The sequence below is a fragment of the Leptosomus discolor genome, chromosome 8, assembly GCF_034619465.1.
Source record: "Leptosomus discolor isolate bLepDis1 chromosome 8, bLepDis1.hap2, whole genome shotgun sequence".
NCBI classification, from domain to species: domain Eukaryota; kingdom Metazoa; phylum Chordata; class Aves; order Leptosomiformes; family Leptosomidae; genus Leptosomus; species Leptosomus discolor.
Genome location: NC_141398.1, coordinates 38,817,051 through 38,831,944, shown reverse-complemented (window position 1 = coordinate 38,831,944; position 14,894 = coordinate 38,817,051). Strand labels below are relative to the sequence as shown.

The 14,894-nt window shown below is 47.1% G+C and overlaps 1 protein-coding gene across 1 annotated transcript; it reads left to right on the top strand.

Moving 5' to 3' along the window:
* The first annotated feature begins 690 nt into the window (after positions 1-690).
* On the top strand, positions 691-14,633 carry DRC7 (dynein regulatory complex subunit 7). Its single transcript, XM_086468804.1, has 17 exons — positions 691-819; positions 1,274-1,432; positions 2,284-2,409; positions 3,581-3,787; positions 4,109-4,258; positions 4,583-4,801; positions 5,498-5,626; positions 6,568-6,628; positions 7,053-7,181; positions 8,037-8,165; positions 8,812-9,038; positions 9,889-10,104; positions 11,174-11,284; positions 12,405-12,515; positions 13,563-13,757; positions 14,258-14,397; positions 14,543-14,633. The coding sequence occupies exons 1-17, from the start codon at positions 691-693 to the stop codon at positions 14,631-14,633; spliced, it is 2,529 nt and encodes an 842-aa protein (XP_086324930.1).
* Positions 14,634-14,894: the final 261 nt, after the last annotated feature.

Sequence of the window (14,894 nt, the reverse complement as noted above, 5' to 3'; positions counted from 1 at the left end):
GTGCAGAGGCCGGGTAGCAGTGCTGGGCCCCGGAATGCCCCCCATCCCGCCACCCCCTGCCTTCCCAGTGCAAGGTCTGTGTCTCCTTCTCGCTGTCTGTGCCTCACGGGGTCGGCCTGACCGCAAGAAGGGGGAAGCAAACAGGCCCCACCTCCCTAAGATGTAAATAAATAATATAAACAGCCCGCTGTCCTTGGAGGCTGCTGACTGCTGTAAAATGTCCCCCTCCCTTCAAGGCCCCTAAGCAGCTGGCCAGGCTCGGTGCAGCCCGCAGGCTGTGGTGTGGGGCATCGCAGGTACCCAGCGGCTTTCCAGAGCTGCTTGCCAGCCGGCAGCACCCCAGGAAGGCCAGTGGACGCAGCATTTACATGGCTACAGGAAACAGGATACATCATGATCTGAGACTGAACGTGGAGAAGTGCTGTGCCTTACTAAGCCAGGTTGCCCCTGTTCTGTCCTCTCCCCCACACTCGAGTTGTCCAGGAACATGCAGCCACTTATTTACCAAGCCCAGCCCAAACTCAAATTCAGTGCTCACACTTTACCGTCATGCTTCTGGCTGCCTCAGCCATGCTCATGTACTAAGTCACTGCAGCCGGAATGCGAGTCTTGCTGTGTTGCTGTATACTGGGTCCCAGCCCTGAATTCACCCTGGTGCATGCATTTCTGTAGTGCCCAGGAGGAGGCAGAATGGAGGTCCTGGAGGAGAAGGAGGAAGAGGAGCAAAGAGAAGAAGAGCTGAAGGCTTTGGAGATCAGTGATAACCTCCAGGACGTGGAGACTAAGGTGCCTGTGGAGCAAGTCTGTGTCCCAAGTGATGCACTGTAAGTCACCGTGTGTCTGTCCGTTACTGGGATGAGTGGAGATGGCCCCTTTAGGGTCTGTGGAGAGATTGCACTCATGTGGATGGTGCGTGTGGTACCCTTGCACAGTGGGGGAGTGAGCAAGTTTCATGTGCCCGGTGTGTTTGTCCATGAGTGGGCACGTGTGAGTTAAGACAAGATAACTCACTTCATTGTACATTTGTTCACTGCTGTATCATGGCACTGTATAAAGATCCCCTGAGCCTCTGGGTATTTGTCAGCTTGCCATCACTCCAGAGAAGCTTGGCTATGTCAAAATCATGTCCTTGGATATGATCCCCATTTTTTTTCATGGGAAATAGGGAGCCCCTGCCATGTTTTGATAGCAGGTCATCTTGCTCGAATTGCTCCTGGCTTACTAACTGTGTCTCTTTGCCTGCTCCTGCCCTGGAAGTGACTTTGACTGGAAGTCCATTGACACATCACAGTTACCAGCCTCATACAAGACAAACTCCCTGAAGGAAAAGAAGCTGCTGCACATCGCTGACCATTTCTTCCAGCAGTACACTCACCTCTGCCCTGACCGCAAGCCACTCTTCCTCCACCCGGTCAACGAGTGTGGCGTGGAGGTATGGGAAGGTGCCAGGCTGGGCCACAGCGCAGGGGGCACTTGGTTTCCATAGTGCCAAAAGTGGGGAAGGACAGCAGCACTTCCTGCCCTCTCTCCTGGCCAAAGGAAATGGGAACCCACTTGCTGTGCTCACAGCACCCTGGGAACGCCCTGGCTATCCAAATCCACAAGCACATTGTACAATGCACATGGTGGTGGTGCCATGCAGGCTGCAGGCAGCTCACAGCCCTGCAGCGTGATGCTTAGGAAACAAGAAAGACCACAGAAACATAAAGGAAAGTAAGAGAAACACATGAAATAGATAAGGCTCAGGCTCAGTCACAGATATGGATTCAGAGCTGGGTCTTATTCTGAACTTTGCAGAAGTTACAGGGAAGGAAGTAAATATGGAAGTTTGTGGTCTGGTTTTGTTTAGGACTGGACCCAAGCTGCACGACTGTTGTCTAGTTCTGGACCTGATGCTCCCCTAGGCATCTGGAATTGCCACTTTGGACCAGCTTTCCCCAGCATTTATTGTATCATTAACATGCAAGGCAAAAAATGCTGGAGGATGTAAAACATGGAAAGGGTAGTAGCTATTTGTCTTGCTTGAAAACTAAGAGAAGTGGCTCACACCTGTAATGTGTCTGAGATAAGCTTGAAGTTTTAGCCACAGACAAGTAGATGGCCTCTCAACCCCATGCAATTTCCATCTCGGAACAGGTGAGGAAGGTTACTGACACTGTTGGTATGCTCTAGGGAGGTCCTGAATGTGAGCTGCAACATCCAGGGGTTGTTTGAGGATGGCTTCGGACAGGAGACTCTGCCAGGCATCTGTTGGCTAACTAAAGTCCTCTTGTTGCCCTACAGAAGTTTGTGAGCACGACAGTGAGGCCAACCCGGCTGCCTTACACAGAGCTGTACCACTGGGATGGCTGTGCCAGCTTCGTCTCTGATTACCTCACCATGGAGCCCCTCAAGTCCCCGATCACACCGGTAAGAAAGGGGCTGCAGTCCCATCAGAAACAGCCCCATAACAGTGGTAACAGAAGGGCCTCTCAGCAGGACACAAGGTGGACACCCCAGTGGCTGGGATTACAAACGTCTTTGACCCTTCCGTCATCCCCTCATTACTTAGACAACCCCCCAGTTTTCTCAGGCCCTGTGCACTCTGTTTGGACCTGTAATCCCAGTACGTGTACACTGTTGTACCTGTCAAGCAGTTAAGCACCATTTCTACACGACTGGGCCTGACCCTGCTCGCAGCCATCCCAGATGACCAGCCAGTCTGCTATGGGTTGCAATGACTGACAAGCTTCCCCTCCAAAGACCAGGATGCCTTGAAACAAAGGAGCATATAAAACCTAGGGGATGATGCTTGACCTCAGTGACCCATTCTTAGGGGCTTTAGCCATTTCTATCCCAATTTTGGGGAAATTTTGGTGTGGCTGAAGGGAGATTTCTAGACTGGCAAGAAGGGATGGTGCCAGAGTTGGGGCAAGTTCTTGGCTGGTGTGAATCAGCCAAGGCAAAGGGAGCTTGCTCTTTGATAGCAAGCACTGCTGATGCCCTGCAGAGTGCCCCAAACAATCTACACCGGCTCTGTGCTGGCCAAGCATGTCCCAGGGTCTCAAGAGGAGCTCTGGTACTTTGCGACCACAGAGAATGTATTTCCATTTAGCAGACAGAGACTGCTAAATGATGCCTGAGATCTGGCAGTAGACTATGTAGAACCTCTCTGCATGCAGTATGTACATATTGATCCCTTTGCTTGCTCACCGGTGAGGGCCAGAAGGGAATATGTTCCCTCCTTTGAACCGTAATTTAGCTTATGGGTCTTTTGCTTTGAAATGCTGCAGACAGACCAGCTAGAGATGGAGGTAAGCCCCACTCCAGAGTTGTGGTTAGCATTAAGTTTTCAGCAGTTTGATGATCTTCTCTCCCTATGGTTAAATTTGTCACCAGATTTGGGGTCAGAATTTCCCCAGATCACTTTGGAAGGGACTTTTAGGGTTTGTGGCTTATATAGGAATTTTATGTAACAGATTCCCTATGGGTGCAGAGCCCAGGGATATGGGCAATGCCCTCTCTTGCTCCTGCTCTCTGCCTGGTGTGTGTTTCATGTTTACAAAACAAGCACTGTGAACATGCATATCTCTCGTTCAAGCCCAGTTCACTGTATTCCCCAACCACAATCCTGCAATACCAGAGAGGGAACTGCTTTGACTTCAGTGTGCTGCTGTGCTCCATGCTGATCGGGGCCGGGTATGATGCCTACTGTGTGAATGGGTATGCCACCCGCAAGATATGCACCCTGGACGAGACTCTGGAGTTGTGCCCACTGCTCAGGAAGCCACGGGAGGTGAGACCTGCAGTGAGTGGGCAAGGAGGAGCCCAGCATGCATGCTCAGCCTGTTCATTTCCAGTGAGCTCCAGTTGAGCTAAGGGGAGTAGCTTCAGGTCCACACTAGGTTTCAATCTGTACCAAGCAGGGACCTCACCACAGGGATCTTTTGAGTGATTTCCCTGAGTTCCTTAAGAGGCCTCTTTGGCTTCACTGAATTCCTGCTTACCTGGTCCAATATTGCAAACTGCCAAGGGTTGGGAACTGAGAGGTATCAGTAAGCCGTATGTTTTCTCCCTTCTCTTGATCTCTGCTGGGTTTCACAGCAATACCCTGCTTTTCTGGAGGCAGGTACCAAAAGAGGGGATAAAGAAGAAGTCCAACAAGTATAGAGTTAAGCCCCCACCAGACCTGCAGAGCAAATTTGAGCTTCAGCAGGAGGCCAAGATGACGGCAGAAAGTGAAGCGGCTCAAAAGAACAAGGAAAGAGGAGAGGAGAAGGTCACGGTGAGTTAGTGAGGTCCACCTCACTGTAAACTCCAGGAACAAGAGCTGAGACACAGGTAATGGCTGACCAAAGAAAGGAGGTCACCACCCTCTGCCATGAAGCATGACACAACTCTGATCGTGGCCACGAGCACCTGGCCTCTGGGAGCATGTGCTGGCACAGGACTGTGTACTGGGTACATACTACTGCTCTTCTGAAGAGCGTTGAAGGGCTGGGAGATCTTTAGAAGTGGGCAAAGGAGAGGATAAGATTGCTGTTGGGTTGGACTAAAGAGTCAATAGATAGCAGTAATTACTGCTCTGTCCTCTGTGCTACAGGAAGTGGAAAAGCCCAAGTGTGACCCTTTGTATGGCTTACGTGTGCATGCATGGGTTTTGGTTCTGTCTGGGAAGAGGGAAGTTCCTGAGACCTTCTTCATCAACCCCTTCACGGGAAACAGCCACAGCACCATGGATGAGCACTTCCTTGGGATCGAGAGTGTCTGGAACCACAGGAACTACTGGGTGAACATGCAGGACTGCTGGAACGGCTGCAAGGTAATGAGCCCTTAAGCACCCTGTTTCTGGGAGGGACAGTTGGGCTAACCTGAGTCCTGGGGAAGTCCAAGATCAGTGGTGATCCCAGTTTCCACTTAGCATTCCCTGTGTTGGCTCTGGTCATGTTGAAGTGATTACATAGACTCTGGAACTACGCCAGGACATCCCAGACCCTGAGCAAGCAGATATGGATCACATCTATTAAACCCCTACAGTGCTAGAATAGCAGCTTTTAAGGCTGGCTGGACACTTATTCTCTCAAACAACAGCTTTTAAGGCAGAGAATGTTTTGAGCCTCTCAGGCTCTTGATTAGGCTCTTCCCACACCTCAGCTACTCCTCAGCTGATATAAAGTCTGAGAGGCGAGGGTCTGAGTTAGAGCAACTTGACCCTAGGGCCGTGCACACCCCGAGGAAAGAGGCAGAAGCGTTTCCAGCAACTTCCTCTCATCTGTGACAGAGGCACCGTGAAGAAGGGAGTCTGCAGCCCTCTAGGCACACAGGCAGTTTTTGGGGTCTCCACCAGCCAGCCAAGGGTCTGACGAGCCTACCTCACTGACATCCAGTCTAGAGTCCTTTAACTCTCTAACACCCAGCCAGGTCCAGAGCACCGCAGATGTGCAGGAGTAGCGTTTAGTTTAGTGTCAGGCCCTTGAGACTGCCCTGTAGTTAAGTGGGTTTCTTCTGTATTGCCTAGGATCTCATCTTTGACTTGGGTGATGCTATCCGCTGGGAAATTATGCTTTCGGGGAGCAACAAGCCTCTTCAGCTGCTCCCAGATGCTGAGGAGAAAAAGGAGTTATCTGACAGGGACATGGATGACATGGTGAGTGACCCAAATAACGGCTCTCGTGCAGTGGCGATGCTGTATTGAACTGATGTGTTCATAGGCCTGCATATGTTTGCCTGCCTGCTGCCCTCTCCAGGTCAGATCACTATTGCTCTGGCTAGGTGTTGGTTGGTACTTTAGATTCCTTCTCAGTCTTGAACAGTTCTGGTGTTTTTTGAAGCAGGGCCCCAAGTGGTACTTCTCGTGTCCTGGGTGGGTAGGGATCTCCAGTAGGCCTCCAGTGCATTGATCTTTGGGATGAAATAATTTAAAAAAGTAAAATTCAAACTGAATTTTTTCTGGACACTCTTTCTCTGCTGGTCAGCATCCTGCTCTCCTACCTGCTAGGTTGAGTGGCCAACCAGATGTAGAAATAATGTATGTACTCTAATATACCCAAAAAACTCCTGTGTACTGGAAGCAAAAAATGGTATGTTGTTCTGGTGGGAGAACACAGCATGATAAAGCAGGCATTGCACCAGGACGGAGTAACACCAGTAACAGTATGTTCCCTCCTGTTACCTACTCTCCTCAGCCTGTGCCCATAACCGGGGAGCAAAGCACCCTCCATGGTCTACCTAAAACAAGCTGGTTGTTGGTTTGAATGACGATTGTCACATTTGTTCCCTGTCCAGCGTAAGCGTTAGCCAGAAGATCATTTCATTAGTACGGGTGTGCTAGTGAGAGCGTGGGGATGCAACAAAGCTCTCCTTCCACGTAAACTGCAGTGTGCTGCTTTGCCTCTGTCCTCAGGCTGTGTGTGACCAACCCAGCTCTCACAACTGTGCCCACCCTGTTCCCCAGGACCAGTGCAGCCTTGCACGAGCTGAGCTCTGATCTCTGCACCGCATGTCTAGAACCAAAATGCCTCCTGGCACAGTAAGACAAGCTGCCAAAAATGCAAATCTCTGCTTCTGTTTCAGCAGGAGAAGGAAGAGGAAGACATGAGTTTTGACATGCCACCATCATGGGTAGCCCCAATTCAGATATCTCCCAGAGGTATGTATTCTTCCTTTGCCTTTTGCTTGCCTTCCAGCTAACCTTTTAGTGGATTTGGGACATTTGTTTATCTCACTCAAGAGTTCTCCCTTCAGGTTGGACAAGGTACAACAGTGAAGTGCAGTAGATGAAGACAGCAACAGCTGTTGGTTTGAGTGCCTGTCCTCAGTGCACTGTCTCATCCTCACACATACACACATACACACACACACTCTCTATCAATATCTACTTTGGGGGATAAAAGACTTATACTATTATAATGTTAAAGCACAAGAGGCAGGGTCTGAACAGCTTCACTGGCAGCTGAACGCAATCAATAGATGCATGGTTCCCTTAGACCATGGTTTTCTCCCTCTTGAATTCTTTTTCTTGGGGCTGAGTATAAGGGAGCGAATTTTTCTGACACCTCTCTTGCCCACTGCAGAGTTTGAGACCCGCTGTTCCCAGGGGAGGAAAGTGATCCTGTACAAGAAAGCAAAACTGGAGAAATGGGCACCGTACCTGAATGGAAATGGGCTGGTGAAACGCCTCACCATCTACGCAGACTTAGACCGTAAGAGGGATGAGTGAACCCACTCGGCACGCTGAGCAAACACAGCCTGGGGTGTGCTGATGGGAAGTAGGAGGTGGTCCCCTTTCTGCCAGAGTCTCTCTTGTGCTTTCTTATCCTCCTTTCATGTTTGTGGGGGTCTTATCTACCGCATCTTCAAATGCTTCATCATGCTCACTGTCTGTCAAACCCCAGGACTTTCTAACACTGCTAGGGGTTCCTGTGAGAGTTTGAATCTGTTTTACACCCCAGTGGTGAGGCTGTTCAGTGTCGCAGGTCAGACGCTTGAATTTTCAGTCTTCAGAGAAATGGAAGGTTGGTTTGATTTGATCCACTAGTATCACTATTCCCGCTGGTGTTGACAGGCACTGTAGAAAGGGGCAGCTACGGACTGTGGATATTTGTGTACTCCAAAGCATTATTCTTCAACAGCTGGTCCAAGAAACCATGCAGGTTCCTAACTGGACAGACAACGTCTTGTCCTCAGCCTGCTTGGATAGTGGAATGCCCCTATCTCATTTCCCTTCCCTCCTGACTCTATCATTAAATATTTGGGATGGAATTTCTCTCACCTAACCATAGCCATTTGCTGTGCCACCTTCCCCCCTGACCTGGTTACTTCAGTTCTTGCTGATGGAGAGGAATAAATGAGCTTAAGGTATAATTCATCGACTCAAACACAGATAAGGATTTATCTACAAAATGCCCCTGTGCAGAGGGCTAATGCCAGTGACTATATGATTTCTGCGGCTGTATCAGGAGCACAGGATGCTTGCATAGACACTGAGAGCTCATCAGATGAATCTTGCCACCTCCAACAGGGTGATGTAAAGTTGTGAAACAGTTTTCTCCTGCCAGGTACTGAAGTCGTGGAGGTGAGGGAGTGGTTCAAAAACCGAGAAGACATGTTGGATATGAGAGAAGTGAATACACAAACACAGCTGACCACGGAGTACTTCAGCCCAGGACACCTTCTCAGCCTTAAAGGTATGCCAGCTCATCTGGGCAACCACTGCAGGTGATGGGACTTCATGTGAATCCCTTCTAGCAGTGGCAAAAGCCCAAAGTCGGGGGGGCAGCAAGCTTGTGGGATGAATCGCCTAGATAAATAATATGGTCTCCAGTGAAGAGCAGAGAATTGGGTTGTTGGCTTCCAGTCCTGGACAGTGCTTCCTCCAGCACAACAGAAGAAAAAGACGTATCTATCATGTATAGGGTGATATAATTTACTTTTACCAGTAGAGGTGATAGAAGTAGAAACTTTCTCCTTAGGATTATGTTTGGTCTCTCAGCGTTGTGCAACTTTGGGAGGGAAAGTCCTGCATCAGACCTGTTGCTACAGCATCATTGCACCCGTTCCTGCTGCACCCGTTCTTGGTTTGGGAAGAGCAGGGTCCAGGCTCCACTCACTACTGCCTTGCTGTGTAAGGAAGGCAGTGGCTCTGCAAAGCTGTCCTGCCATCCCCATGCCGTGGCATATTGGTACACAGCAGCAAGAAGATAGCATTCCCTTCTTACAGTCTTTTGATTTGTTGGCTGCTGAAGAAAATGAGACTTCCTCTGGACACACTTGTACTCACCATATTATGGTTGCTAATTCTGAAAACGTATGCAATTTCTCTTATGTCCTTAGCTCACACCTCTATGTTGCTGGAACCAGAGACTGACCATTCGATGGAGTTTTACAATGAGGCGCGAGTCGATGGTCTCCAGAAATGTGTTGAAAATGCTACCGGGTTGACAGAGTACTTCGTGGGGCGGGATGACTTCCTGCACATCCGGCACGTAGAGTTTGGCAAAAGAGGAAAGAAAATACACTTGCCTGGCACCAGAACTGACAGCAACTCCCGGCCTATAGTGGTATGGGCAAGGCAGGAACAGAAAAATATCTGTCACTGTGATATTTATGCAAAACATACTGCCTAGGGCTTTAGGTTCATTTTCAGTGGGCACAGCCAAGGCAAAACTCCAGATGGGACCTCCAAGCCTTGTTCAGCTGCTGAGTCTCTAGTGGCTTTCCTGACAGAAAGCTACAGTGTGACCAGTTGTCACGAACTGCATTGAGGAGCTAGAACGCAACTAGGAAACTAAGTCTTGGAAAATGTCAGAGGAAAGAAGAAAGCTTGACTATGATTTGGAATGAAATTTTCACAAGACCCAAAACTAGTCAAATGATTTCATGTTCTGACCCCAAACTAATAATATTTTAGATTCTGGTGAAGTGCCCCGTCACTGATTTGTTACAAGCAGATAATCTACCTCTTCCTCTAGTCGGGTCTGATTTGGAGGACGGAAGAGGGAGGAAATCTGACATCTGGCAGTGTGGCTCAGACGCTTCACCTGCCAAGACAGGCAGTGGCCTGCCTTTGGACCAGCACCCAACGCGCTCCTTTTTCCTTCCTTGTGTTGGCAAATGTGCGAAACTGTTGTGCTCCAAAATACCTTGCTTCCTGCAGTTCCCTCAGGCAGGGATGCATCCCAAGGTAGCTTTGAGCTTGGAGAGCATACTTCAGTCCACAAATAGGAGACTTCTGTATTGCTTTAAGCAGCTTTGTGCTTTTTTTCTCAGGTGCAGGCCAAGAGATGCTGTGATAGTCCAGGCAGAAAAGCTCAATTTTTCCCTTGGCTCTGGTAAAAAGGTACCTACCCCAATTCTACAAATTTCGTGTGGTCTAACCTGCTTCCATCTCTTCCTTTTCACCCCCATTAGCAAATCAAGGAGTGTTTTCACAGAAACCTAGAAAAGCCTGCGGATGAAGATGTAGCAGAACGTGTCTTTCTGATCACGGAGGAGACGATCCATCTAACGTATCATCTCAAGGATAAATACATTACTGCCTCGAAGAAGGATTTCTTCAAAACAGCAGGGAGGGATAGGAAGGGAAACGAAATTGTCATGACCCCAGAAACGTGCATCACATACCAGGTATGGAGAAAAACTATGTATATTGAAGCTTTTCTAGACACAAAGGGAAGGTGAAATGTCAGTGGAAGAACTACAAGAATGACATATTCCATGCTGCCCCTCTGCTCCATCTGCACCCCTCCATCACAGAAAGCCCCAGGCTGACGACATGAAAGCCCCTGCAGGTGCACTACTACCCTGGAAGTGACTGGACAGGCAGGATGTAGTGTAGCGTGAAAGGCCATGCCTTGCTCTAGCCATGCCTGAGGTCATCTTCCCAGACTTGGTCATCAGGCAGTGTAGACACAGTCACTGGGATCTTGCACGATGCTGGTTCAGCAGCTGTTGGGCTCAGTCCTGCGGATTCATGGCAGGGAAGCTGAAATTTCCTCTGCCATTTTCTCAAAGAAGAGATACAGCAGAAATGCAGAAGCAGACAACCTGTGTTCTAGCTCCAATTCTGCCCAAGGCCACATTGTTGCTTAAATCTCCCAGAGTTTATGCTGCAGATGCAGAGCAAGATGCTTAATGCATTGCTGATAGATAGGTAGCCTTAAATAAAAAATAGTCCCCAAAAGTGGAGTGCTGTCATTAAGCCAGATTCTCTCATGTGGGGTAGGGGGTCACTCCACTAACATCGTTGATGTGAGTCTGTAACCAGGGGCAGCAGTCTGCCTGTAAATTCTGCAGTGATGCTGCACAATTACACTCAGGAAAATCAAAAAAAGATTGCAAATACAGGATTTTTTTAGCATTATGCACTTTTTAAAAAGTTTCTCTTTCCCTTTGGGGAGAATACCCAGAACGCAGTTGGTGGAGTGCCATCCTGTCATCTCACCCTGCAAAACCAGTTCCAACCAAATAGCAGCATCAGCAAAGCACAAGATGTGCTATCTGGCTCACATTACTGATAGATTCAAAATCGAAATGAAGTCTAATAAACTGTTGACCATGGGTTATATGTTTCAGTGGTGGAAATCAGCGGTGCTATATTGACTATAGCAGAACTGTGCCTGTTTCTGTTAGCAGAGTACCTGGTCCCATGCACCTGGAGAGCGCTACTGTCTTTCACTAGCTTATCTGCTTCCAGGCAGGGTCCTCTGAGAGAGACAAGAAGCTGCTCCAGCTGTACAAATTGTTGCAGAAGCTAACAGAGGAGGAGAAGCAGCTGAAGCAACAAGCCCGGCAATCCGAAGCAGAGGTAACAGGGAGGTGTCCACACTGTGTCAAAAGTTGGTCAGGCATGGAAACAGTTTCAGCTGACTGGTTGCCAAAGTATCTTCAGCAGAAACTGTGATAAAAATAAAACTGGTGTCACAAAGCTGGTCTCCATGCTGAATTATCAAGCTTGCAACCCAGCCATTGTCCAATGAAGGTATAGTTTTGATGTATTTATGGAGACTCACGCGCTTTCCAGCTCCTGCTCTTACTCTTCATTCTCTGGGAGGAAGACTGTTTGAGAGAGCAAATGCCAGCATATGAATTGGGGCATCTGGAAACCTGCCTGCTTTTTGCCTGGGAAGGGGACCAAAAAGAAAGGATATATTATGTAATATTCTATCGGGTTGCTAGGCATTTCCAGGAAGCCCTATCCAAAATATTGAAGTGACTTTTTGTGGGAGCAACTGTAGGGAAATACTTCATAAAATACATTGCTTGTGCCACTAATCACACTGTGACCGGTGTAACAAATCCATGTTCTTAGAAGTCTTTGTAATGACTTCATGATAAATACAACTATTCTAGCAGATGGAGGCAAAGCTGCTGGATTTTATTTTAGTGTTTTTGTGAGGAAGAAGAGCCCCTGAAGGAGCTGGAGAGGGAATGCTCAGCTATATTAGCACAGAATACTAGTAATAATTAAGAACAAGATTGCAAAAGTCCATTTTATTTTTTTTTCCAGAAATTTGAAGCTAGTTCACTGTGGCCTCATGAACTACCTTGCCAAATTTCTCAGTCTTGATGTATCAAGACAAAATATTCACATTGCTTGTGCTGTATGTCCTGTTAAGACAAAGAATAAGCCAAAGCTATTAGTGCAATTTCAAAAGTAGCAGCAAGACTATGACTCCAGAAGAGCCTTCTTAACAGATAACATCAATAATTGTGTTCAAGAATTTTATACAGAGGAGCAATCTAAAAATAAGACCACTGTCTGCTTCATCTATCGGCAGGATATGAACATATTTGTATAATCTTCTATATTTAGCCTTTTGCAACAGTTCTTGCATGCAGTGTCTGCTCTGATAGCAGGTCACACATGTAAAAGTACTGTGGTCTTGTGGGAAAGCTGAGGGGTCTGTCTTCTGATTTTTTGGAAGGTGTTAAATATTTTGAAGATCCGTGAGAATGAAGAAGCCACTGTTAAATTATCAGTTTCAATTTATAATACAGAGAGGAATGAAAAGCAAAGACAACAGTATGAAGCCATGGTAGGTAGACTTCATTAATCCCAGTATTTATTACATGTACACAAAGAAATCCAGAGTAAGCTTTTTCTGTGCGAGGAATTATCTCTGAAGAGCTTTTAGTATCATTAAAATATACTGGGCCAAATCCCTAGCAGGTGTAAATCAGCACAGCTTCAATTGACTTCCCGTGACAATATAACATGATCATGCTATGACCTTCTGACTTTCTGGAAAAACTCGCATCACTGAGAAAGATTATTGTTTTATTGTGTTTAGTTAATAAAGAAAATAATTAACAAGGATTAGCTGGTAACCGGGATTATGAGGGGAGTATGATAATGGAATCCAAACTGCATCTTTCTAGCCAGGGCTCATTGGTTCAGGCAAATATGCACTTCTTTGTGTGATACAAATCAGTTGTTTTCTTGGTTTTCATTATTATTTCCAAAGCAAATTTTTTTCCAGGATCTTTGTTGAGGAATTAATACCTTATGAATGTTCTAGACAAATGCAAAAAGATTCAAGAATAATTACTTGCAATTTTTTCAAGATCTCCAATATGCTTCTTGTTTTTAGACTGAACTTCCCTGAATAGAGAGGTTATAAAAGGTGATACTAGGTTTTTCATGCCAAACTTCTGGCGTGAAACACCAATAGGGGCAAAGATCCAAGAATGAGTTATTTGCCAGACTACAAGCTGGTATCACTCAAAATACGCTGTCTTAATCTCTTTCTGTCCAAATAGAAATGCATTTTGTAGAGTCGTTCTTGCATCGCAGTGGATAATGTGTTTTGTGCAAGAGATATCTCTACAATCAAGGAAATGAGGACAAATGTTGAAAAGGACGATAGAAAATAAACTACAGAATGAAAACCGCATTGGGAAAGGGATGGTATACAAAGCTAATGCAAAGCAGTAGTTTTGAACAAACTATAGGAAAAAGAAACGTTATTTCCTCCCTGGGCTGGGGGAAGGAGTTTTGCCCTTTGCTTTTATTTTGCCTTACCCACAGGGTGTTCGAGGGAACAGGTAAATGGGACTGTGACTCACTCTCCTTTCCCCTCCAGAAGAACACAATGGAGGATGAGCTCCTGGGACAAGAGGAACAGGATCTGGATTACCTGGCACCTTTCCTTATTCAAACTGGCCACAGAGAGAAAATGACCAAGGGGCAGGCCCTGTGCATCAGAGATGACTGCCTGACTGATTTTAAGCATCGTCTCATTGATAAAGCTAACATCATCCAGGCTCGCTTTGAGAAGGTATTCCTAGCCTTGTTCCAGGATGTGCCTGTTACTTGAGTCTCTTCTGCACTAGCAGGAGGGTAACACACATCTTGTTGCGACAGCAGGCGAGAAACAAACCTTTGGTTAGTTTAAGAGTCATAAACATGCTTGTATACCTTTTTTTTTTTTTTTTTTTTTTTTCGTTAGCACGTGAGATCAAAGAACAAAATGGCTCCAGAGTGAAATGTAGTCCCTGTCTCAATCACAGCTGATTTGGTTCTCCAGGGCTTCTTGAATGTAGTGAGGCAAGGCATTCAGGTTTTCCTGCCTCTCACTCTTCCACGTTTTTATTCCCCTTGTTTTCTTGTTCTGTGAGACCTCATCTGAAACTTACTGCCTCCCTTGAAAATAAACCAGCTCTGATTTGCGGCTTCCTTCATCTCAGCTCCCTGAACTTTGCATTGCACTTTCGTATGCCTTTGCTTCTCGCTCTCCTCTTTACTATCCTGACTTGTGGTTCCTCGCTCCCCCAACAGGCGGTGGAAGAACTGCAGAAGAAGGACCAGTGGTTTCAGGAAAACAAGAATCGGCTCAGCGCAGAGGAGGAGGATGACTTCCTCACACGTTACTTTGAAAATGCATTCCACATCCACATTCTGGCGCTGAGGCTCAACAGGTATTGGGAAGGACTGCCTGAGTACAGTGCCTAGGGGAGGTCCCCAAGTCAGCCCCCCAGGAACTCAGCACTGAAGCTACTCTATAAAATACTCTACTTGATGTCCCGCTGTGGTTTTCCTCTGATATCCCCCTTCTTGTCCTAGGGAAAAGCAGACGGCGCCACAGAAATACCTTGCTCTTGAAGAGAAGCTGCGCAAGGATCCTCGCTTAGCTGAGCACCTCAGTCATGCCTGATTTCTTTATTCCTTCACGCCAGACACTGTAAATCAGGGCTGAAGCCTGTTAGAAGCAGCCTGAAAAAAATGTGGAGGGGTTTTTCCTACTTACCTGCAGTAAATCTTTCATTAATACCAGATTCATGGAGATTTTAATGAACCTGTAGCATTCCACTGTCTTTTTCTTTTCCCTCATTTTAAGGCCCATCTACAATTACATCAAGAGGCTGAAGGAAGGCAAATTGTCTTCTCAGGCTGTTCCATCATGTTTGAGACTGAA